The following is a 26,357-nucleotide window of genomic DNA, read 5'->3' on the forward strand; positions in this document are numbered from 1 at the left end:
AGTTAGATTCCTCTTGGGAAGAGTTTCTGGCATCTTCCCCATACAGCATCTGGCATCTGGCAAGAGACTGTGTCCCTAAGGATGAGTGACTGGACCTCATATTCTAACCTCCTGCTGGCTAGAGGAAACCTCAGGCAGATGATCAGGGAAACCCCAAACTTCTCTGCAGAGGAGATAGCAGGAGCCCACCAAAGGAGACATACTATAGCTGGTCCCCATTACCAAAGTCACTAGGGGGAGTTATGGGATTTTCCATTGTTGACCCCCAAGGATCAGCTATAGGGGCATCTGGGAGAACCAGAACCGAAATAGGATCATAGGGAGAGGCAGCAAGCATTCCTTGCCACCTGACTTTATGTCCGAAGCTTCCTGACAGTCGCGTAAGAGGAGGTCCCCACAGCACTGCTCCTCTGGGAGGGGGTGTATGTGAGAAGGTAAGTCAAAGGATCTTTTAGTCAGATGAAAGCTCCTTGTACTTCATTAGAGATCAGGGCCAGCCCTAGGAAAACTAAACATTTTTCCTCTTTCTTACCTCCTCCCTGAGCCTTACCCCACCCTACATTTCCTAATTTTCAGAACTTGCCCTTTCCTTTCCCATATATAAATTTATCTATTCTAAGTCCTAGGTATCAGAGGCTACGAGGTTAATATATCACCCTTACTAGATAGAACTCTTGTATTCTAACAAGTGGCTCTCTAAGACCAAAGAAGTGAGCCTAAAAATAGAGAAGGAGATAGAGATTTGTAGGCAAGCGGTCCAATGAGTGCACAAAACCCAGAATCCCATCTGTAGGGATGCTCTCAAATCCTTTGCAATGACAAATGACCCAGCCCGTCCTGGACACTCCAGTAAATCCCTCCCCAGCATCTAGGGTTTTTCTCATATCACACCATAAGTTTATGAGTCACTTGGAAGAGTGGCGTTAGTTGATCACAAGGTCACTTGAGAAAGCAATCAGAATAATCCCATCCCTTTTTGTTCTCCTGTGCCCCTCAGGGACACTTCTTTGGATGTTTTAGGAGTAGGTAGTACCATAGATGACCACTAGGTGGAGGTGTTGCTCCACTGGCTGCCCCTAAGACAGTGCCCTAAGCTAGTCCTTCAAGCTGCACTGAAGTGGCTCAGAAAGGCATGATTGGGTCCTTCATTATGCTCTCTGTGAAAAGATCTGATCATGCCCTAATCAGGCTGATCCAGCAGAGTGATGGTATTCCTGATGTGGACAATAAGCTTCTGCTTGTATTGAATAGTTTCGCATCACATTTCTAGGTGCAATAGGGGTTTTTTAAGTGTAAGAAAAATAAGGCAGCTGGGTAGACAGTGGCTAGAGTGCCAGGCCTGGAGTCAGGAAGACCTGAGTTCAAATGTGGTCTCAGGCACTTACTAGCTGTGTGATCCTGGGAAAATCACTTAACCTTGATTACATCAGTTTCTCCATCTGTCAAATGAACTGGAGAAGGAAAAATGGCAAACCACTCTAGTATCTTTCCCAGAAAGAGTCAGAAATGACAGAAAACAACTAAATAACAAGGAAAAATAGCTCCAATGCAGGTGGGTCCCAGATAAAAATATATCAGAGGTGCGGAATCCACAGCTGCGAGGTCACAGGTGGCCTTTTAGGTCCTTGGGTGCAACCTTTTGACTGAGTCCAAGTTTTATAGAACAAATACTTTTATTAAGGGGATTTGTTCTGTGAAGTTTGGATTCAATCAAAAGGCTGAACTTAAGGACCTAGAGGGGTCACATGTAACATTAAGGCCACAACTTTCCCACCCCTGAAAGGAGTTATTTTACTCTGTTAACAAGATTTTTTACTGAGTTCAACCTGAGAATGTAAAATCTAATCTATTAGTATATTCATTACACCTACATTGATTATTATAAAAAATTCACACATATATTGATTATAAAAATATTCACGTATTAAACAGTTGAAGGATGTTTTAAGTTAAAGAGAGAATACTGGAATAGAGGAAGGGGGACCATGACCACTCCCTTTAAATATGAGAATTGACAAATGTGGAAGAATTAAATTAATTCTTTGTAGCTTTGAAGTACAGAACTAGGATTAATGGGTGGAAGTTACAGGGAAGTCGTTCTTGTCTCATTAAAGGAATATTCCTAATATTTAGAGCTGTCCAAAATTAGAATGGGCTGCCTCATGAACTTGAGAATTCTGTCACTGGAAGTGGGTGGGGGTGGGGGTGAGGGGCAGATCTGACCATCTGTCCAGGGATGTTAAAAAGGGAATGTCTGCATTGAGAGGGAAGTTGATGGCCTCCAAGGACCTTTCTAACTGCATTAATTCTATGAAGTAGCCAGCTTGCCTAGTCAATGTAAAATGACTTGATTTACAAAAATGTTACATAACTCTGCAGGAGATAATTCTAAGGTCTCTTCTAACTCTGAAATTCCATGATTAATCCATGATTCACCACATCTACTGCATACAAAGCATATTCCTCAGACACATAATTTGTACTTAGGTCCCCAGTCTCTAGTATAAAGAGCCAGGCATATGGTAAGTACTTAATAAATATTTGTTGATAGATTTATCAATTGATTTCTACCTTTTATGTCAGAAAGAGTCCACCTATACTTTATTCACTACAATATAATGTAAACCTACGATCCCTTGAAAATTCATTTGCTACTCAGATAATTTTGACACCTAAGAAGTCAGGAAAAAAAAAAGGAGCCAGATGTCATGGATTATTTCCTTTATTCTATTATTTACTCACCTTTGTCTTTTGCACTTTTTCCATACAGACCTGAGTTACATAAATTAATTAATCCTTTACAAGCTTAGCAAGAGCTGTGCCACAAAGAATATCTTTTACTATTAATTTCAACAAATATTTATTAAACTTCTACTTTATTCAAGGAACAGTGCTTACAAGACTAGAGGGGTTTAGTCAGAGAGAAATTGTACCGGTGGAGCTTGGGGTCTGCTAGTAGAATGTAAACTACTTGAGGGCAGTAGCAATAGAATTTTGGTGTTTTTTTTAATTTGGTCTTTGTAACACAGTGCTGTACATAGGGTAAATGCTTAATAAATGTTTGTTGAATTGAACAAGCAAATCATGTCCAGTTAACATCTCCAGTACTGGGATTTCTGAGTTGGTTCCTTCAACAAACTGTCAAGTCTTGCAGAAACTGCTTGGGTGGTAGCTGGGATCAGCTGAGAAAAGGAAGCTTCTCACAATTTCTGTTGGAGCTGACCTCAGCATCATAGATCAGTGGTGTGTAACTCAAATAGAAACGATACCTGTGGGCCACATGTTGACTTAGAAAACAACAAATTAGCATTATCTGTGTGGTATTGTATTTTCATTTTATTTTGTTAAACATTTCCCAATTATATATATTAAGCATTTGGGGTTAAGTAACTTGCTCAAGGTTACACAGCCAGGTGTTTCTGGGTGGGTGCTAAGTGTCTGAGCCCGGATTCGATCCCTGGGTCATCCTGACACTGGGGCTGGTGCTCTTACTCTCTGTGCTACCTGGCCGCCCCCCAATTATATTTTTAATCTGGTTCTGGTCACACTTGAGAATGTTGGAGCCATAGATAGTATGTTTGTTACCCCTGACCCACATGGCAGTAATATTAGGGCTCTTGCCTGCGAACTCAGAGGGATATGAGACTAGCTACTATCACATGATATTCCAATAACTGAGGTTCTGACTCTCCTTATTTTGTTTTATGCTGGCTCCCTGCAGAGTGTGGGAATTACTGCCTCAACAGTAAGTATAATAGGTCCTGCAAGGAGAGGGTTATTTGGGAAAACCTCTCTCCAGAGTTACCCCACCCTCCCCTCGACCCAGCAAACACAAGCACACTCCCTTTTGAAGTCTGGGGTTGGCTGTCCAGGAGCCATTCATATCAGCTCTTATACCTGCCTACCTATATCTCCACCAATGGAGCTGCCCTTCCTGCTCATTCCTTCCTGAGCAGGCCTCACTTAAAGAGAAAGCACATTTGCCTCTGAGCAGAACCCAAGGAACAGCCTGCCTTGCCTTGGGGATCAGCAGACAGCTGAACTCTGAGCTCTAATCCTCAAGCCTGCATTTTTAAGCCTCTCTGTGCAGGGCTGGTGTGTGACAAGTATGTTCAGACCATTTAAAGAAGTCCAGGAGAAGGTCTCTTGGCCCTGGACTTAGCATCCCTGGCCAACAACAGCAGGGATCTGGCATGGCTGTAAAACTCACCCTGGGGGCAAGCCAGAACTGGGCAGGGGCCCCTTGGTTTATGTTTAGTTCAGTTCATTTTGAAAGATTGGGTCAGAGCCGGAATATTCTTGCCCTTCTTTTCTTTCATCATCAATTATCTGAAACAAGATGCTTGTGATTCTAAGTATTTTATTTTTTCTTTCCTCCTTGGTCTAGTCTCTCTCTCTACATCTTTCTCTGTCTGCCTCTGTCTCTGCCTCCCTCTTTGTCTACCTGACTCTCTCTCTCTTTCACTGTCTCCCTTCCCCCTCTGCCCTTCTCTGTTTCCCCTCATTTCTTTCCTTTTCCTTTTCCATCCTACTTCCTTCTCATATTTTTACATTTTCCTCTGTTCAGCCTTCCTCCATTTTTCTGCCTACCTTTCTCTCCTCTACCTCCCCTCTTCTCCCTCCTTTGCCTTTCTTTTTGATGTCATTCTCTCTCTTATTTCTCTGCCTCTTTTGTCCTTTATCTGCTTTTTCTCTTCCTTGACTTTTCCTGTCTTCCCCTTCATTTGCATGATTTCTGCTCTCCATTCTTTTTTCTACTGTTCTCCTTTACCAACCTCTCTTTTGTTGGCTTTTTTTTCTTCTTGCTTTTTGGAAGGGCAATTGGGGTTAAGTGACTTGCCCAAGGTCACACAGCTATTTTTGTGTTAAATGTCTGAGGCCAGATCCGAACCCAGGTCCTCCTGACTCCAGGGCTGGCGCCACCTAGCCACCCCTGTTGGCTTTTTCCTACTCCTTTTTCTTCACTCCTGATTTCTTTTCCTTTTCTTTTGTCTTTCTTCCCAGCCCCTTTTCTGAGTCACTGGTAGCACAGCCCAGAATCTCCCATTACTGCCTGGGTGGATGCTGCAGGTCAGCCGGCTCCTTTCTAAAGCCAGGCTTCCACAAAGAACAATAATGCATCTTCCCCCAGCTAATCTTTTGGAGAACCTGTACTGATCCTAAAGAAAAAGTCCTAATAGGCCAATGGGGATTATTTTGTCTTCCTGCCTGGGAGAAGAGCCAGGTTTCCCCCCAGATACTCAACATATGGCCTGAGACCTGCTCCTTGACCTCAAAGAATGATTTTGAACAGGCCTGGTTTTGATAGATTATACACAGTGAGCTCTCGCCAGAGAGACTTGGTCTGTCCAAAGAGTGGTCAGTGATACATGCATGCAAACCCAGAGAGGTGGCAGTTAGCATAGTGCTGTTTAGCTAAAGCTGATTGACCAATAGGGAGAAAGAACCAATCAGGACATACTAATACGAGGCATCCAGGATGGGGGAAGCTGATGAGACAGAATAAATGTGCTGCCAAGAGAGAGGAGTTGCTTAATGTCAGATTATCCCCAACTGATTTTTTTTTTTAATTTTCCTACCTTAAGGTTAACTCTTGGGTCTACAGTATTTGTGTGCTGATCTAGTGCCATTTCTTAGAATTACACATCCATCTCACCTCAATTCTGTTTTCTCCCAGCTATCACAGAAGCCATCGAGATCCCACAGTTTATTGGCAGGAGTTACCTCACCTACGACAATCCAGATATCCTCAAAAGGTATTGGGTCTCTAGAGGCCTTGGTTTCCTCTCCCAGCTGTCTGCCATGCCTGGAATGAGCTCTCTCCTCACCTCTGCCTTTTGGAATCCTTAGCTTCTTTTAAGGACTCAACTCCAGTGCTACCTGGAGAATGACAGTAGGGCCTTTCCTCATTTCCTCAGTTGTTAATGACTTCCCCAGTTATTTTGAATTTCTTTTGCATATATTTTGTATCTACTCATCTCTGTACTCATTATTTCCGGCCAGTAGACTATAAACTCCTTGAGGGCAGAGGCTATTTCTGTCCCTGTGCATGGTGCCCAGCACATAGTAGGTATTTACTGAATTGTAACTGAATTTTAATTCTCCTAGTGATAAAGCTTCTGAGGGATTTCTGAGCAGGGATTTCAAGGGCTTTTACCCTTCTCATCCTTTCACTATTAGGATGCTAAAATTATCTGATTAAGCCTTTCAGAGGAGGGGGGAAACCTCTTAACAATCTTAAAACAAACAAAAGAAAAGTAATCTCTGGTCTGTGAGACTGGGATAAGTGGTGATATAGCCTCTGTGGTAGTATTTAGGCTCTGGGCTACAGTAAGCTTAGGGAAAGAATGAAGTGAAGGTCATGAATCAGATCACTCCCCAGCTGCAGGCTGCAGTCCTGACCCAGGCCAGTTGTCTTCCCAAATACACACTATTGGCCACCAAGGGAACTGGACATGGAAGCAGGTATGACCAAGCTCTGTGACCATGATTAGGAAAACAAACCAAACTTCATGCCTGTCTGATCATCAGAGCCAGGGAGCAGCGACCTCAGGCTCTAGGTAGTGAAGCTTTAAATTGGCAGTGAATCCAGTGGTCATCCTTACCTAGTGATTTAGGATTCCTCTCAGGAGGACCTCAAGTCCCAACATACACTACTTTCTATTAGAACTATGGCCGCAGCAATTCCTATTGATTTGGCACAACTCATATGTCCCCCTCCCATACACACCCTGTTTACCTGGGCTTTTGCCACCAAGGTACCACTCATATCTTCTGCTTTGCTTCCTTGTACCCTTTCCTCCACTCCTCCCACCTTGATGGGTCCCCATCGCTCTCAGTCTCCCACAGTACCCTGCCTTCACCATATGTTGTATCCAGATCTCCACTCTCTGTTAACATATAAATAACAGAACCTTGGATTGCTATAACTGAAAGGACCTACCTATCTAGTCTCACCCTTCATTTTACACATGAGGAAACAGGTCAAAAGATATCAAAATAATTTGCTCTTGGGGTGTCTAGGTGGTGCACTGAATAGAGCACCAGCCCTGGAGTCAGGAGGACCTAAATTCAAATCTGGCCTCAGACACTCAACACTTTCTAGCTGTGTGACCTTGGGCAAGTCACTTAACCCCAAATGCTCTGCCTTGCCCCCTCCAAAAAGCAAAGTAAGTAAATAAATAAATGATTTGCTCGTGGTCACACAAGTAATAAATGACAAAGGCAGAATGAGTCTCTGACTCCAATTCCAATGTCTTTTCCAATGAATAAAATATCCCCTCTCCCAGGGTTATTTGCATTTTAACAGGCAGGATAAAAGTAAACTAAAAAACATTTTGATGGTAGAATTTAGCGCAATTTCACAAATTATGCAGTGGATAGGAGATATTAGGGCTCTAACTTAGTCTGCTACTCCAGAAATATCACAAAGTCTGGTGCCTCATCTACCCTTAAGGCCAGTAGTAGAAGACCAGCTTGTTTGGCCCCACAGATACCCATTTAGGGATCAATTCTACATGCTACTCCTTTAGAAATCTGACCTAGCTTCTGCTTATGGCATAGTGAAGGACCCATTTGTGGTCTTCTAATGTTGGGCCATTCTCTCTACCTCTCAGACCTCAGTTTCCTAATCTGTAAAATGAGGGCATTGAACTAGAGGTCCTTATAAACTAAAACCAATGATTCTGCCTTCCCTGATCAACTGAGAAATCTCCTTGGTGTGCTTACTAATCCATAGAATTGAGCCATTGTATGATGGGACTTTGTCTCCTGTTTAAATACGTATACCCTCTAGGATAAGGGCAGTCTGAGGAGTTCACAAGTGCCATCTTTTTTTAATCTCCTCCTTTCCCTGCCTAATGACGCTTCCCTAACTCAGGCTCTCATTTCTTCTCCTCTGGAGCATCCTCACAGCCTTCTAACTCATCAGCGTGTCCCCTTTGAAATTCCTCCTTCACACTGCTGAAGAAGTGCACATCTCTGATCATTCTAGGGCTCAAAGAACTTCAGTAACTCCTCATTACTCAGTCAGGTAGCCTGGGTTCAGGTCCCACCCCAGACACCGCTACACGTATGGAAATCTGTAAATTGCACTTAACCTATCAGTGCCTCAGTTTCCTTATCTGTAAAGATAATAGTTACACTACCCATGGGTTGCTTTGAGGAAAGGGCTCAATAAACCTTAAAGCATTATATTAATGCATTATTGTTGTTGTCGTTACTGAATAAAATAAAAACTAACTCAGCCTTTCCCAATCTCAGTCTAACCTTCCTTTCCTATGTTATGTTATGTCATAGTATACCCTTTATATATTCTGTATTTCAGCCAAACTGGGCTGCATCCTATTGTCATCCTTCCCTCTCCAGTCTCAGTTTTCTACATGCCATCCTACTTATCTAAATAAACTCATTCATTAAGAAGCAGAATCAGGGAGACTCCTCTTCCTGAGTTCAAATGTGACTTTAGACACTTAGTAGCTGTGTGACCCTGGGCACGTCACTTAACCCTGCTTGCCTTAGTTCCTCATCTGTAAAATGAGCTGGAGAAGGGCATGGTAAACCATTCCCATATCTCTGTCAAAAACACCCTAGATAGGGTCATGAAGAGCCAGACAGAGCTGAAATAACCGAACAACAGCAACAAGCCTTCACTGTGTGCATAGGATAGTTCTAGGCACAGGGGCAGACTCAAAGTTTGATAAGCTGTTATTCCTACTACCCTTACAAAACCAGCAATCTAGGAGGAATATCACACACACACACACACACAATTATTCCACTCAATTTTACTTAAACTCTTTCTAGGGCTGCAAAACAAAACGCTCTTCAAGGTACAAAGTAAAATCCTCATCAGTGGGGATGGGGATAAGAGGAGACTTCATGGAATTGAGCAAAGCATCCTGTGGACATGAGAGAGCAGCACTAGCACAAGAACTAGAGAACACGTGTCACGTTCAGGGGACAGAAAAGGGACAGTTTGGCAAAGGGAAGAGGATGTGGAGGAGTGTAAGAGATAAGATGGGAAAGGGGAGACCATATCAGACAGTGAACTCCTCAAGTGCCAGGGAAGAGTCTGAACCTTACTGGGGAGGCAACAGGGACATTTTTTTTTTCATTATTAACCACAGATAATCAGGATCTGAGCTAATAGTCTTTCATCAACGTGAATAAATAGGGCAGTTTAGAGAGAATTAGGGTCAGCTAGGTGGTGTAGTAGATAGAGTGCTGGGTCTCAAGTCAGGAAGACTCACTTTCCTGAGTTTAAATCTGGCTTCAGACTCTTACTAGCTGTGTGAACCTGGGCAAGTCACTTAACCCTGTTTGCCTCAGTTTCCTCATCTATAAAAATGAACTGGAGAAGGAAATGGCAAACTTCTCCAATATCTTTGCCAAGAAAACCCCAAATGGGGTCATGAAGAGTCAGACATGACTGAAAAATAAAACAACAAAAGAGGGGATTGACATAACATGATTGTGGGGAAGCAGAACAAGACCACAATAAACTGTGAACTCTTTGAGGGATAGTTCTAGACTTTTTTTTTCCTTTGTATTCCCAGGTCTGAGCACATGCCAAGTGTTTAAATTCAATTTAAGAAACATTTATTGATTTGGAGTAGCTGAGGTTGATGAAAGACTTGTCCCTGGCTACACTGAGGCAGGAGGGAGCAGAGACGTTCATTGACTTCCCAGGGTCAGAGGCATCTCCCAAACACAGAACTCTGAGCCCTCCTTGCCTGAGCCCAGCTCTTCTGTTCTGGTTTAATCCATTACTTCCTCCTCTGCTCCCACTCTCTATGCCAACATTCCCAGATTCTGGGGATCCAGAGTCTCTTTTCATTGTTCTCTCTCTCCTCCCACTGCCCTGAATGCAGCAGGTCTAACCCTTCCCTTGCTTGGAGTATGGTGGTAGCTATGACTGTCCCAGTCTGAGGTGGTCCACCACTGCCTTGTACCTCAGAGTTTCTGCTACTCTGTCCTTTGGCAACTAAAACAGAAAAGAAAAAGAAAAAAAAAACAATACCTGAGGCTTGTCTTTCCAAAAGATGGTTAGCCAGGAAAAACTCAAAAAAAAAAACCAACAACCAAAAAACCTCCTTAATCCTTGGATGGCCCAGGGAGCCTTAGCCTGTAGTATAAATGCCTCTGGGCATAAGGGGGTACTTTATACAACAGAGCTTTTCTGGGATGGTGACAGGCCATGCCACAGTTTGGGCTGACAAGCTGATTTCCAGAGCTGTGGCACAATTCCAGGAAATCCTGTTTTTAAAGAAGGGAGTGGGTAAAAACTCCTGGCAAGTCATGGTGTTCAGAAATGGAGACTCACAGACCTCTTGCTCAAGGTTGGCAGGCAAAATGGTGTTCATAGAGAACAGATGTTAATGGACTAATGTGTTCAATCAGACTTTTTTTTTAACTTCTCTCCTCCCCTCCCCTTTTCAGGGTATCAGGATCCCGTTCCAACGCCTTTATGAGATTTAAGACAACAGCCAAAGATGGGCTGTTGATGTGGAGGGGAAACAGTCCCATGAGACCCAACAGTGACTTTGTTTCCCTGGGTCTTCAGGATGGAGCCCTTGTGTTCAGGTAAATGGTGGACCACTAGAACTGAAACTGGTGTTATTATTGCCAAGAAGTATAAAATATGGGAGGGAGGGTCTCATAAGACATGAAATTCTGTAAGCCTGCAGAAAGTGAGGGCTATTTCACCCTAGTATTTATCAAGTCGTGAGCAATGGAAAGAGTGTTTGATCTGCAGTGAGAGATTCTCAGTTCGAGTACTCCTGGCTCTGCCATTCACTGCCTGTGTTGCCTCAAAAAAGTCCATTCATTTCTCTGTTTATTCTCCATTTATTCATCTGTAAAATGGAGTCACACTGTGTGATTTCTCTGGTCCCTGCCAGCCCACCATCTGTGACTGCCTGTGCTTTTTATCTTCTTCCCTTCACTTTCTGACCTCTCCTGGCACATTGTTGTTTTACATAAACGAATTCCTCCTTTCCACTTCCCTTCCAGAGAAGTCAGTAGAAGGAAGATGTCTGTGGTTTTGCAGACCATGAAAGAGTTACAGTTTTTCAGACCACAAAAGCGTGGCTAACCCCCATGTCGTGCCATGTTTTAGGGCAATGGTGTCAAACTCAAGTAGAAACAAGGACCGCTAATCCATGCATAAGGATCTTTGCAGTATAAATACAAACATAGTTTTAAAATGTAATATGGAATCTATTTCATTGTGCTTTTATTATTTTATTAAATATTTCCCAGTTACATTTTACTGTGCCTTGGTACACTCAGGAGGGCTGTGGGTCCCCTGCTGGGCACCTCTCCTTTAGAGCAATCACACTGATGTGCTCGAGAAACTGCTCTAATGGCTTCTTCCTCTGACTCAACAGACTCTCTAACCTCCCATTGATGAGTGTCTATCAGCTGAATGTACCTGCAGAGGTAGAATGAACCTTAGAAGTCATTTATTTCAACCCTTTCTGTTACAGAAAAAGAAACTGAGGTAATATGTAGCAAGTGGCAGAGATGGAATTTGAACCTAGGCCCTTTGGCTTCATAGCCAGTGTTCTTTCTGTTCTACCACATGACTTCCCATCTTTTCTCTGTTCAGACTTTTACTTACTCCAGTCTCTCTGCTCCAGCCAAGCAAATCTCGGTTATAAAGTCACTTCTTCCTGCCCTCACTTGCACTATTTTCCCCTGCCTAAAGGGGCATACCTGCTTCCTTTCCACCAGTCTCTTTTCTACAGTTTCTTTAAGACTCAAGACAATAGCCACCTTCTCCAAGAAACTTCCCTAACACACCATCACTATTGCTAACACAATTACCCACCCATGATTCTCAAAGACTTTGAATTTCCTACCTTTCAGTAGATAGAGCACTAGGCCTGGAGTCAAGAAGACCAGAGTTCAAATTTGGCCTCACACATTTATTAACTATGTGACCCTGGATCAGTCACTTAAGTGCTATGGTAAATGCTATCTAAATACTTTTTGTGGCTGTTTCAGTCACGTCCAACTCTTGGTAACCCTATTTGGAGTTTCTTGTCAAAGATACTGGAGTGGTTTGCCATTTCCTTCTCCAACTCATTTTACAGATGAGGAAACTGAGGCAAACAGGGTTACACAGTCACACAGCTAGTAGCAAGTGTCATATGCCAAGGTTGAACTCCTACATTCCTGACTCCATGCTCAGCACTCTATCCTCCCCTTCTTGCAGTGGGTCCCTCTTCATTTGCAGAAAGGGAGTAATGATTCATGATTACCCACTCTCACAGGGTTGTGGGGAAACTGCTGTATAGAACTAAAAGTGTTATATGAATATGAGCTGCCTCTTGTTTTTATTACCTTAGTTGCTCTTGAATTGATTGAATGGACATAGATGCATTCATCTGGAGGGGGAACAGAGAAGGGTGATCTCATTCCCCCTCCTGGCAGGCTCCTTAGTTCCCTACACATACACAAGTCTCTGCTTGGACATCTCGGCTTCCTGGCCATATTGGTGACTTCTTCAGGGCAAGAATTGGGCCTTACATGCATTTGCAACCCCCCTCCCCCACCCCACCCAGCCCAGGTGTGCCATGAATGTTTCTGAATGAAGTCAAATTGAAAGGGAAAGGAACATGACGTGGACGTGTGCAGCTGCCGAAGCTTTGCTTCCTGGAGAGAGTGGGAGAGGTTTGAGGTCTAAGCAGGGATTCGTTCTTTCCAACCTCAGGAGGTTTGGTCTGTGCCTCTGGGACTACTAATTGTCATGGTATTTCATATATTCTCTGTGTTGCCATATGGGTGGCTAGCTGGTGCAGTGCTGGGTCTGGAGTCAGAAAGATTCATCATCCCGAGTCCACATCTGGCCTCAGATACTTCCTAGCTGTGTGACCCTGGGCAAATCCCTTAACTCTATTTGCCTCAGTTTCCTCATCTGTAAAATGAGCTGGAGAAGAAAATGGCAAACCCACTCCAGTAACTTTACTCCAGAACCTCAAATTCGGGTCACGAAAGGGACATGGCTGAACAGCAATGCTATATGGCCATATATAAAGCCTCTCTCGGAAGTTGGGGGGGGGGGCACTATGATTTTTAAGAGGCATTTTGGCTCCAGACAAAGAGATGATAAGCTGTCACTTCTCTAATATGCGAGAACATGTCATTAGCCCCAAATAGCAACTCACATTGTTTCAATTCATTTCCACAAGCATTTTTTCTTGTTGTTCAATCATTCTTTAGTCATGTCTGACTCTGTGCTTTACTTGGCAGAGATACTAGAATGGTTTGCCATCTCCTTCTCCAGCTCGTTTTATAGATGAAGGACTGAGGGCTCATTCCAGGAGCACTCTATTCCACTACACCACCTAGCCGCCCAAGCATTTTTAAAACATCTACTATGTGACAGCATGGAACAATACAAAAAGTGCTGGACTTGGAGTCAGGATGACCTGGCTTCATATCCCACCACAGACATTTCCTAGCTCTGTGACCATGGACAGGTCTCTTAACCTCTCTGGGCTTGCTTCTTCATCTGTGAAATGAGGAGGTTGGACGAGATGACCTTTGAGGTCCCTTCTAGCCCCGGCTCTATGAATTTAGGATTGACCCTGTGAGGCACAGAGTCAGGTGCTAAGGATATAAAAACAGGAATTAAAGCAGTCCCTGCCCTCAAGCAGCTTACATTTTACTTGGGGGGGGGGTGAGGTAGGGAGGGGAATGACATATACACAGAGAAGTAAATGCATAATATATATAAAATGAAGGCAAAGGAATTTTCAGGGTGAGGAGGGAAAGAACTAAAGGGGAAGGGCCTCTGAGATGTACCTTGAACAGGGTCAGAGATTCCAAGGGGAGCACACTTAATGAGGTATCCCTTTGATTGCTGAAGATTTAAAGCTCTTGTGAAATTCAGCTTTGCTGCATTAATTCAAATCAGCTTTGTTCCCTTCTCCCTGACTGATCCCCAGACAGCAAACACCAAGCCCAGCACAGCCGAGCTTAGGTTTCAGGCTCCTTGCTGGAAGGCTATTTTCTTGTGGTTTTCCTGTGGTTAACCTTGCAAAAGGCCTTAAGTGCATGATTGTGCCCAAAAAGGGGAACTGAAACAGTAGCTACTGCCTCGGGTGGGAACCTGCCCACTTTCACCCCAAACTAACAGCTGAAAACTATCCACCTTCAGCCAGGGAGAAGGAAAATTTACAATTAGGGGGAAATTTGATACTCACAGTGCAACAGGCCAGGCCCCTAGGCCCTTAACAGACCAAACCCCCAGCCCCTTAGCAGGCCAGGTCCCCACCAGACCCTTGGCAGGCCAGTTCCCCAGCTCCTTAGCAGGCTACCCCACCCCAGCCCCTTAGAAGTTCTCCTCCCTCCCCCCACCTTAAAGGGCCTGACCTGCTCTCACACTGAGGACCCTACAGCAGCCATCTCCCCCCACTTTCCCCAATCTCTTGACACCTTTCTGATGACTCCCCTCTCTCCCAGACACATCTGGTTTATTTCTTTATTTCTTTCTCAGGTTTCTAAAAATTGACCATAAAATGTTTTCCTCTCAGCTGGTAGTGCAGGTTACATTCTCTGCATGAAAGCCACACCACTGCAAATATCCAGCTGGCCCAAGTCAAAGGCTCAGCTTTCCCAGCACCATTCCCTCCTTCTCTGCCCTCCTTCCCATTACACCTGTTTGTCACCTGGAGCCGGGTCTACTTGGGAGGTTGAGAGGTGAGGGACCGGGGATGGGAGGGTGGGGTCTCCTGTGAATCAGACCAAGCCTGAGAAGAATCACAATTCTAGGAGCTGGAAAGGGAGGGGAAGCATATAGTATAGTGGAAAAAGCACAAAGCACCAGATTTGAAGTCAGAGGAGCTAAATTCAAATCTTAATCTTTTTGGGATACAGTTTCCACATTTGTTAAAGAAAGATAATCAACTTAAATATTCTCTATAGGCCCTTCTAGTTCTAGATCCTATGACAGAGGTTATGTGACTTGCCCAGGGTCACAGATCTAGGAAGTGTCTGAGGCCAGATTTAAGCTAAGGTCTTTGTGACCTCCAGTCCAGCTCTCTAGCCATTGATCAGCCAACTAGCTGCCTCTCTGGGAGCCATCTCTGGTCATCCTGATCTATATCTGGCCACTGGTGACTTTGCACAGCCCTCCCTCACTCAAATCCAATTCACTTGCAAGTTATGACATCACCTTCTTGATGTCATCAGTCCCCTTTGAGAACAAAGGACAGACAACAACAGCTGCCTCTCTGCAGGTAGTGTGATTCATTTTTCATATTAATCAGGATTCAGGTGTAAACAGCAAAGTCAGGTTTTGAACCTAGATCTTCTAACTTTCCATTGAACCATGATCTGTGGCATCAACACTCCCCTCCCTCCCATCCCAGCCATTTTCCAAGAAAGGGATTCAGGTTCTTTCCTTCTTCCCCATTTATTTCCTTGCTCCCTCAAAAGTACCACGCCACCTCTTCTGGTATCTTACTAGGGGTTAGTGCAAAACACTAGGGGCAGGTAGGTGGTGCAGTGGATAGAGCACCAGGCCTGGAGTCAGGAAGATTCATTTTTGTGAACCTTCAAACAAATCTACCTCAGATACATACTAGCTGTGCTACCCTGGGCAAGTGACTTACCCCTGTTTGCCTCAGTTAGCTTATCTGTCAAATAAGCTGGAAAAAGAACTGGCAAACTGTTCCAGTATCTCTGCCAAGAAACCCAAGTCAGACATGACTGAAATAATTGAACGATAAAAATCAACAAGAAGTCCAAAACACTACAATGGAAATAAGGAACACAGGAGATTTAATAACAGATGGAAAGGGGGAAATTTAGAAGTTACAGAGATTCAGGGGGCAGCTAGGTGGCTCAGTGAATAGAGCACAAGCCCTGAAGTCTGGACCTGAGTTCAAATTCAGCCTCAGACACTTAACATTTACTAGCCATGTGACCTTGGGCAAATCACTTAACCCCAATTGCTCTGCCTTACCCCCTCCAAAAAGCAAAAAAAAGAAAAAAGTAAGTTACAAAGGTTCTTATGGGTTTGTAATCCTTTGCACCAGCTACAGAGAAATGTATAGGTATGATAAGACCTATCCCCTCAAGTTATGAAGATCAAGTGAGATCACATGGAAAACCTTTGGGAAAAAAGACTAGACAAATATGAGACTTGGACTGGGGTTTTATAAACTTTCAAACACTATACAAATGAGAGCAATCATTACATTGTTAATGGTGCTTATCAGGACCCAGCATCATGGAAGACTGAGTAATGGCTGGAATCTTTTCCCAATAGTCATCAACCTGCCTGAAGGGATTAAACCTCTTAAGCTGAGATGGGCATTATGAAAAACCCATAAGTCTCTGTGTGTGGCCAAATCATAAAGTATTTCTTTCAAGGAAAGTTATCCCTCTGGTGACATTCTCATGCAACAAAGAAAACAATGATTTTGTAGTGCATTTGGTTTTCTGCCCACCAGTTTCTCAGCCCTGCCTCTTATTCATTTACTCATTCATTTATTCATTCAAGAATCATTTGGCCAGCAAATAATGAAATCTGTGGCTACATCTAAGCAGCCCCAAACAAGAAACGACTTGATAGAGGAAAAAAAGTATTGGGAAAAATTTTAAAAACAGTGAATTTTTCTAATAGAGGGGAAGCCAGATCCCATGGTTTAATTCAAGGTAGTCTTATTCCAGCCTTAACCACAGACTTACTTTGTAACTCAGTGACCATTAGACTTCTCTGACCTGTAGTCATTAATGAGATGACTTTTACATGGTTTTGTAGCCCCTTTCTCTAGGGAAATTCAAGGCTTTAGAATAGCAGTTCTCAAACTTTAAATAAAACTTAGGAAGAATTCTTACATTAAAATCTTCTTAAATGACTTTTGGGAAAATGCCTGCTGCTAATGGAACCCAATGATGTTTTTTTTTTCTTTTTTTCCCCCAACCTTCCACTGATACAGGTCAGCAATTTATTTACAACATGGTCTTAGAGAATTATAGGGGGCACTGAGAAGTTGAGGGACCCACTCATGGTTACACAGCTAGTATGTCATAGATAGGCATTGAACCTAAGTGTTCCTTACTCCAAGGCCATCCTGTTTCCCTCTAGGTCATGCTACTTTTCCCTGAACTCAAGTCTCTCACAGCCTCTCCTCCCCCACTTGCATACTTCACCTTAAAAATGGAGACTTTTTGCCAAGAGTCCACCCATTCTACCCTACTCCCCAAATCAGTTTATTCAGACTTACTCTTCCACCTATACCCTCCTTTACTCTGGTTTCAGATAAAGGAACACCCTTTCTCCTTGCTAAGGCAAACTCCTCTACACATGCCCTTGATCCCATCCCCTCCCAGCTTCTCTGCCAAAGTGTCCCCACTAGCACCTTTTCATCTCTCCTTTCCTCTCCTCTTTTCTCCTCATCCTCCTCTTCCTCCTCCTTCTTCTTTTCTCTCTCTATATTTATGTGTGTACATATATATATATATTTATACACATACACCCCTTCCCTACTGCCAGCAAACACACTCACATATCCCCAATCCCTAAAAAACCCTTACTTGATCTGACCAGCACTGCGAGCTATAGTCCTATATCTCTCTTCTTCATCATCTCTGAACTCATTGAGAAAACTGTCTACAACCAATAACTCCACTTCCTTTCTTCTCAGTCTGTCTTAGACCCTATAATTAAGCTTTTGACTTCACTCAGCTTCACTGTCCATGATTGTCAGTGATCTCTTAATTGTCAGATCTAATGTAATTTTCTCAATCCTGATTACCCTGGACTATGGCAGCACTTGACACTGTCAGTCAATTTCTCCTTGATAGTCTCCCCTCTGTAGGTTTTTATTATAGTTCTGTAGTTCTACCCATCTCACCATAGTATCATCCTATATTTTTTAGCCAGATTCCTGGGGGGAAAAAGAGTCTTCTATACTTGTTGCCTCTACTTTCTCTCCTTTCACTTTCTCACTCTCAGTCCTTCTCTTCTCTCTGAGTCTTGAAGGAAGGGATTCCGTGAGACAGAGATGAGGTGGAAGAACAGTCCATGCCTGGGAGACAGACAATGCAAGAGCATGGAAATGGAGAAGAGAGGGTCTGCTCTAAGGAACACCAAAATGGCTAATTTGACTAGATGGTAGAAAGCAGGAAGAGGAACAATATATGATCAAAAGGCTAGAAAGGTAGGCTGGGACCCAACTGTGTAGGGTTTTAGAAGCCAAATAGAGGAGTTCCTATTTTATCCTATGTGGAATATAGGGAGCTTTGTGAGGCAACAGGGAATTTATTCAGTAGGGAAGTAGCTTGCTGAATAAGAGCACTTAAGGAAAATCACTTTGGTAGATGTATGGAGGATAAACTGGAGTGCAGAGAGATATGGCAGGGAGCTAAGAGACCACTGCAATAATTCAGGCAAGAGATGATAACCTGAACTAAGGTGCCTACTATGGATAGTGAGAGAGAGACAGACTCGAGAGATGCTCTAGAAATGGAAATGACAAAATGTAAGGTGAAAGAGAGTGAGGAATTGAGGGCAACATGCAAGTTTTAAACCTGGGAGACTGGGAGAATGGAGATTCCCTCAATAAAGAAAGGAAAGTGCAGGATATGGGATGATTTGGCAATAAAGCGAAGAGATGATGAATTTTGTTTTGGATATGTTGATATGCCCATGGGACATGTAGTTTGCAGGACTAGGGCTAGAAAAATGGATCTGGGAGTTATTTGCATAAAGATGAAAACTGAACCCATGAATTTTCCAAAGAAAGAGTGTAGGGAGTGAAGAGAAGGCTCAAGACAGAGCCATGGGCTGGCAGTATGATGATAGCCAGCAAAGGAGGTTGAAAAAGAACAGAGGGCAGACAGGATGAGACCCAAGTTACAGGAAAACCCAGAGAGAAGAAGATGGTCAACAGGGTGAAAGGCTGCAGAGAGGTCAAGAAAGATGAGGTTTGAGAAAAGGCCATTAGATTTGACAGTTAAGGGATCACAAGTAACTTTAGAGAGATACATTTCAGTTGAGTGATAGTCAAAAGCCACACTGCAAAGGATTGAGAAGTGAGTGAAAGGAGAGAAAGTGAAGGTAACAAGTAGAGAAGACTTTTTTCTAGAAGTCTGGCTAAAAAAGTAAGAGAAATATAGAATATTGTGATGAGATGGGTAGAACTATAGAAAGTATCTTAGTTTTTTTGTTGTTTGTTTTGTTTTGGGGATGGAGGAGACTTGGGCATTTTGGTCGACAGGAAGGAATCAGTAAATAGGAAGAGACTGAAGCCCAGAAAGAGAAAGGAGAGGATGATTAAGAAGGTAATCTTCTAGAGAAGAAGAGGAGGAAGAGGAGAAGACCTACAGCACATTTGGAGAGGGCAAACATTGTGAGGAGAATGACCAGCTTATTATCAGGAGACTAGAGTAAAAGAGAAGAGTAAAGAATAGTGTTAAAGGGTTTTGAGATGAAAAGGAAAAAGAGGGAGTTCAGGGTAAGTGAATGAATGAATAAAAAGCATTTATCAAGCACTTACTATATGCAAAGCATTGTGCCAAATGCTGGGGACACATATAGAGTAAGAAAGGCCCTACCCAAAAAGATTATATTCTAATGGGGGAGACACATATAGGGGAGTGGTATCCAAGGAGAGGTGTTTTCATCTGGAAAGTCACAAAGACTGTTAGCTGATGAGGGAGTTGATTTGACACACCCTTTCCAGTAATTGATTTGATTATGGATCCAGAGATGGAAAGGAGAGGGGATGACACACATTTGTTGGCAGGATGGATATTAAGAAAATATCTGGGGTATAGAGTGAATCATGACTAGAGTTGGCCTAGATACAATGGCCCATGAGAGGGATTTTCTAATCAGGACTGTTGGAGCCTAGGAGTGAGAGTTCTGGATCTGAAAGAGTAAAGGCTTCCAGGGTATGGTCTCTTATCCAGGAAGTTTATTGACAGGGTGAATAGCAGGATGACTAAGGTGTAGAAGAAAGTATGGCTGGAACTGGCCTAGAAATAGTAGGCCATGACAGACAAAGGCCACAGGGCAAGAACTCTGGAACTGAAAGGATTAAGACTCCCAAACTAGGAAGTTTGAGGTGAGGTTCTTAGTAGAGAGGGTGGTGGAGGGGGAGGTTAGAAGGTTTAAGAATAGAAGAGAAGTTTAGTGCGGAAAGAGGATGGAGAATCAATTGGAGACGAATAAAAGGACAATTTTACTGCAGTGAGGGTTCAGTTGCAATAATATTGTAGTGGACCCACTCAGTCCAGTTCTATGATTTCCTCAGCAATGTATGAATAGTAAGAGAAGGAGCTCCTGGGAGTAATCTGGGGGTGGGATTTGACAAAACACAAATAGCAACAGAACAAATAGATGAAGAGAGTCTAGATCAGAGGTCAGTGTTTAACTATAGGGTTAAGACTGGAGGGGAGGGGCGGCCAGGTAGCACAGCGAGTAAGAGCACTGGCTCCAGTGTTGAGAAGACCTGGAGATTGAATCCAGGGCTCAGACAATTAGCATCCACCCAGAAACACCTGGCCGTGTAACCTTGAGCAAGTTACTTAACCCCAATTGCTTAGGGGAGGCCAGGTGGCTCAGCGAGTAAGAGCACCGGCTCCAGTGTTGGGATGACCTGGATCAAATCCGGGCTCAGATACTCAGCACCACACCCAGAAATAACTGGCCGTGTAACCTTGAGCAAGTTGCTTAACCCCGATTGCTTAAAAAAAAAAAAGACTGGAGGGGAGTGTAGCAGCAAGCACCCCAAGCGTCCTCAGGGTTTGCTGCCAACACAGGTTCTTGGATCTGCTTTGATACAGGAAAGCAACTCAAAATGGGTTAACAAGCTTACTTTAATCAGTCAAACATATATTGTTTACCTCATTCAGGGGAAAAAGGTCAGCACCCCGACCTTCAAAGTATACAGACAGAATTATCAAGACAGAAACAGATCAAGTAGACAGATTTCAAACTGCCCAACCATTACATCCTTACCAAATCAACATCTGGGTTTCAACATCTGGGTTTTTCAAAGCTGGAGGGCTCTGGACAACGGCTTCCCAGAATCCAGGTCAAATCACAGAACACTTCTCAAAGTGAGCCCCAAAACAAAGCTACACATCAGGGCTTATATAGCCTTCTCCTGGCTCAGAGAATGTAACAACCTTATTGACCCACTGGCCAATCAAGAAGTATCTACTGAAAAACAAGCCTCCCACCCCAGGCTCCAGGTGCACTTTAGCTTAGGGGAAGGGAAGATCTTTAAATTTACATTCCCATTACAGGGAGATGGAACCAAGTAGTGGAGAAAAGGGAGCACCTAACCTGAGTTCTCCCCCAAACCCCTCCAAACACCTCTAAATAATGCCATAAACAATCTCTGGAGCAGCAGAACCCTCAAAAGGATGGGGTGAAATACTTTTCCAGTCAAAGATAACTTAGAAAGTCAGCAGGAAAGGTCTGTTGCATCTGGGTGAGAGCAGAGCACAGTCCAGAGCAGCCTGTACCAGCACAGACCCAGATGGGGTCATAACAAACCAGAAAAAGTCTTGGGAGCCACTGCATCAGCAGCCACAGTAGCAGCTTCTAGAGCTCTCAGCCCACAGATGGTAAAGGGGTTGAACAAACTGATCAGAAGAGATTGTAGGGCTCTCTTTGCTAGCACTGAGGCAGGATTCTGTTGCTTTGCCCATACTTGGATCTGGGTCAAAGTCCTAGGTAGCAGTCCCAGGGCAAGGAAGAGCATAGCACACCAGAGCTTGTAGCTGCATTAGAGCCAAGACCCTCATCACAGTTCCAAAGTAGAAAAGAGTGGGCGAGGTCACTTGCAGACCAGAGCACTGATAAGGAGAGGAGTAAACACCTCTCCTTAGATCATACCATCTTGGAAGAACTGAAAACTTACAAGTTCCTAGAAATATCTCTGAAAACAACTGCACAAAAACCTTGGAGCTTGGGACAGGATCCCCTCCACCCTGAAAGCAGAGCCCCATTTTAAGAAAGAGTGAAAAGTCAAAAAGCAGACTGGGAAAATGAGCAAACAACAGAAAAAAATCTGACCATAGAAAGTTACTATGGTGACAAAGAAGATCAAAACACACAGAAGATAAATCAGAGCACCAGCATCCAAAGCCTCCAAGAAATGTATGAATTGGTCTCAGGCAATGGAAGAGCTTAAAAAGGATTTTAAAAATCAAGTAAGAGAGGTAGAAGGAAAATTGGGGAGAGAAATGGGAGTGATGCAAGATCATGAAAAAAGAGTCAACAGCTTGGTAAAGGAGGCACAAAAAAAATAACTGAAAAAAATAACACCTTCCTTACAAAACAGAATAGGCCAAATGGTAAAAGAGATATAAAAATTCACTGAAGAAAAAACTCCTTAAAATAGAATTAGCCAAATGGAAAAAGAGATACAAAAGCTCCCTGAAGAAAATAATTCCTTAAAAATTAAAATGGAGCAAATGGAAGCTAATGACTGTATGAGAAAATCAAGAAAAACCAAAAGAATAAAAATATAGAAGACTGAAATATTTCACTCGGAAAAAAACAACTGATCTGTAAAATAGATCCAGGAGAGATAATTTTAAAATTATCAGACTACCTAAAAGCCATGATAAAAAAAAAGACCCTAGACATTATCTTTCAAGAAATTACCAAGGAAAACTGTTTTAATGTTCTACAACCAGAGAGTTAAACATAAATTGAAGTAATTCACCAGTTATCTCCTGAAAAAGATCCTAAAATTAAAACTCCCAGGAATATTATGGCCAAATTCCAAAGCTCCCAAGTCAAGAAGGCAGAAAGAAACAGTTCAAGTATTGTGGAGCCACAGTCAGGATACCACACTATTTAGCAGCTTCTACATTAAAGGATCAGAGGGCTTGGAATATGATATTCTGGAGGGCAAAGGAATTATGATTACAACCAAAAATCACCTACCCAGCAAAACTAAGTATAATACTTCACAGGGAAAAATGGAATGTAACGAAATACAGAACTTTCAAGCATTCTTGATGGAAGACCAGAGCAGAATAGGAAATTGGACTTTCAAATACAAGACTCAAGAGAAACGTAAAAAGAGAGCTGGAAATTGGGAGGGATGCCCATTAGTTGGGTAATGGCTGAACAAATTGTGCTGTGTAATTGTGATGGAATACTATTGTTCCATAAGAAATGATGAGCAGGAAAAACCTGGAAAGATTTACCTAAGTTGATGCAAACTGATATGTAATGTGTACAAAGTAACAGCAATATTGTGAGATGATCAGCTGTGAATGACTTAGCTATTTTCAGTAATAAAATGATCTAAGACAACTCTGAAAGACTTGATGAAAAATGTGATCCATCCCCAAAGAACTGATGGCATTTGAATACGGATTGAAACATACTTTTTTTTCCTTTATTTTTCTTGAGCTTTTCTTTTTTGGTCTAAGTTTTCTTTCAAAACATGATTAATATAGAAATATGTTTTGCATGACTACATATGTATAATCTATATTGAATTGCTTGTCTTATCATTGGGGGTGGTTAAGGGAGAAAGAGAGAGAATTTGAAACTCAAGGTTTTAAAAACGAATGTTAAAAATTGTTTTTAGGGGCAGCTAGGTGACACAGTGAGTAGAGCACTGGCCCTGGAGCCAAATATGGCCTTGGACACCTAACATTTACTAGCTGTGTGACCTTGGGCAAGTCACTTAACCTCAATTGCCCTGCCCTCTCCCCTCCAAAAAGAAAAAAAATTTTACATGTAATTGGGAGAAAATAAAATACCAAATATTTTTTTTTTAAAAAAATGGAAGGGAGGAAAGTGAAATCAGAGGAGGAGAATTGACCTGTGAAAATACTGAGGGATAGAAGATTGGAGGTGTTGATAAGGATGAAAAATAGGTTTAGAAAGGATGATGCAAAGGGAGGGATGGAATGATAGGAAGTTTTAATGAGATTACATACATAAGTTTTACTTTAGTTTCATAAGCCAGCATTTGGGGATTATTCTAGCTAATCACATTTTCTTTTTTATAGAGGGGGTTCTATTTTGATAGGACTCCGCCTACTTTTCCAAATAGTTTATATAGTATTGGAATTAATTGTTCTTTAAATGTTTGGTAGAATTCACTTTTAATCCAACTGGCCCTGGAGCTTTTTTCTTAGGGAGTTATTGATGGCCTGCTCAATTTCATTATCTAAAATGAGGTTATGTATTTTATTTCACCTTCTGTTAATCTGAGCGATTTATATTTTTGTAAATATTCATCCATTTCACTTAGATTGTCAGATTTATTGGCATACAGGTGGACAAAATAGCTTCTTATTATTGCTTTGATTTCTTCATTGGTAGTGAATTCACCCTTTTTGTTTTTTATATTAGTAATTTGGTTTTCTTCTTTCTTTTTATAAAATCAAATTAACCAAAGTTTCTCTATTTTCCTTGGTTTGGGGCTTTTATTTTTCATAAAACCAGCTCTTAGTTTTATTTATTAGTTCAATGGTTTTCTTATTTTTCAGTTTCATTAATCTCTCCTTTGATTTCTTTCAGAATTTCTAATTTGATATTTAATTGGGGATTTTTAATTTGATCTCTTTCTAGCTTTTTAAATTGCACACCCAATTCATTGATTTCTATTTTATTCTATATTGATTTTCTATTTTATTATATTAGCATTGAGAAATATAAAATTTCACCTAAGTACTGCTTTGGCTGCATCCTGTAAGTTTTGGTATATTGTCTAATTATTGTCATTCTCTTTAATGAAATTATTGATTGCTTCTTTGATTTTTTATTTGACCCACTCATTCTTTAGGATTAGATAATTTCATTTCCAATTAATTTTTAATCTATCTTTCCATGGCCCTTTGTTATATATAAATTTTATTGCATCATGTTCTGAAAAGGATGCATTTAATATTTTTGCCTTTCTTCATTTGAGTGTGAGGTTTTTATGCCCTAATACATGGTCAGATTTGTGTAGGTGCCATGTACCACTGAGAAAAAGGTATTTTTCTGTCTATCCCCATTCATTTTTTCTCCAGAAATCTATTATATCTAACTTTTCTAAAGGTATGTTTATCTCCTTAGCTTCTGTCTTATTTATTTTGTGGTTGGCTTTATCTAAAATCCTCCACTCGTATAGATTTACTGTCTATTACTTTCTGTAACTCCCTTAACTTCTCCTCTAAGAATTTAGATGTTATACCACTTGGTATGTTTAGTATTGATATTACTTGTTCTTGGTACCTTCTAGCAATATGCAGTTTATTCCTTCATCTCTTTTAATTAGATCTATTTTTGCTTTTGCTTTGTCTGAGATCAGAATTGCTACCCTGCTTTTTTTTTTTGGAGGGGGGAAGGCAAGGAAATTGAGGTTAAGTGACTTATCCAAGGTCACACAGCTAGTACGTGTGTCAAGTGTCTGAGGCCGGATTTGAAATCAGGACCTCCTGACTCCAGGGCTGGTGCTGTATTCACTGCATCAGCTAGCTGCTCTTGCTTTTTTTACTTAATATATTCTGCTCCTCCCTTTTACCTTTACTCTATGCATGTCTCTGCTTCAAATGTGTTTCTTGTAACAACATTTTGTACGATTATGGTTTTTAATCTACTCTGTTTCCATTTTATGAAAATTCATCCCATTCACATTCAGTTATGATTACTGTATTTCCCACCATCCTGTTTTCTCCCTATTTATACTTTTCTCTCTCTCTTTCCTTTAACCCTATCCCTCCTCAACAATGTTTTGCTTTTAACCACTACCTCCCCTTGTCTGCCCTCCTTTCTATCAGACCCCCTCCCTTTTCTTTTCCCCTTTCCCCTCCTACTTCCCTATAGGGTAAGATGGATTTCTTTAACCAACTTACTGTGTATGTTATTCCCTCTTTGAGCCAAATCCAATGAGAATAAGGTTCAAACAATGTGAGAGTTCTATTTTAAAAGACTCTGCTTTGCTTGTAGATGCCTCTGTAATCTTGCCAGAATCATAGTGCTCTTTTATAAAAGCTGGCAACCCAACACACACTGAGCATCCAGGTCACTAGAAGTTAACCTAAATTAGAGTTCATATTATGTTCATCTTTATTTTTCTGCTGTGTTTGTGATTCAGTGCTTGAACCAGGTTCATGAGTGTTTGCTCCATTGTTGGAATCTTAATTGTGAGCATTTTTGCTTTCTTGCTTTTTCATGCTACCTAGGGATAACTAGATTTCAAAGTGGATAGAGCACCAGGACTGGAGTCAGGAAGACCTTAGCTCAAATTCAGCCTCAGAAACTTACTAGCTGTGTGATTATGGGCAAATCACTTAACCTCTGTTTGCCTCAGTGTCCTCATCTGTAAAATGAAGATAATAAAAGCATCTACTTCATGATCTTGTTATGA

At 42.0% G+C, this 26,357-nt stretch overlaps 1 protein-coding gene across 3 annotated transcripts in view; it reads left to right on the top strand.

Annotated features, from left to right (window-relative positions):
- Positions 1 to 26,357, top strand: part of EGFLAM (EGF like, fibronectin type III and laminin G domains) — a 167,248-nt gene that overhangs the window by 135,330 nt on the left and 5,561 nt on the right. For 2 of the 3 annotated variants that reach the window (XM_069096177.1, XM_069096178.1), the window contains 2 exons: positions 5,678 to 5,756; positions 10,441 to 10,584. In XM_069096177.1, the coding sequence (XP_068952278.1) occupies positions 5,678 to 5,756; positions 10,441 to 10,584 (223 nt within the window). Of the gene's footprint in view, positions 1 to 170; positions 435 to 5,677; positions 5,757 to 10,440; positions 10,585 to 26,357 lie in introns of those variants that run through there. The other variant, XM_069096179.1, reaches the window with a different exon arrangement.

The sequence above is a fragment of the Petaurus breviceps genome, unplaced genomic scaffold (assembly GCF_028583685.1).
Source record: "Petaurus breviceps papuanus isolate PSGF00001 unplaced genomic scaffold, PetGlider_PUasm1.0 229, whole genome shotgun sequence".
NCBI lineage: Eukaryota > Metazoa > Chordata > Mammalia > Diprotodontia > Petauridae > Petaurus > Petaurus breviceps.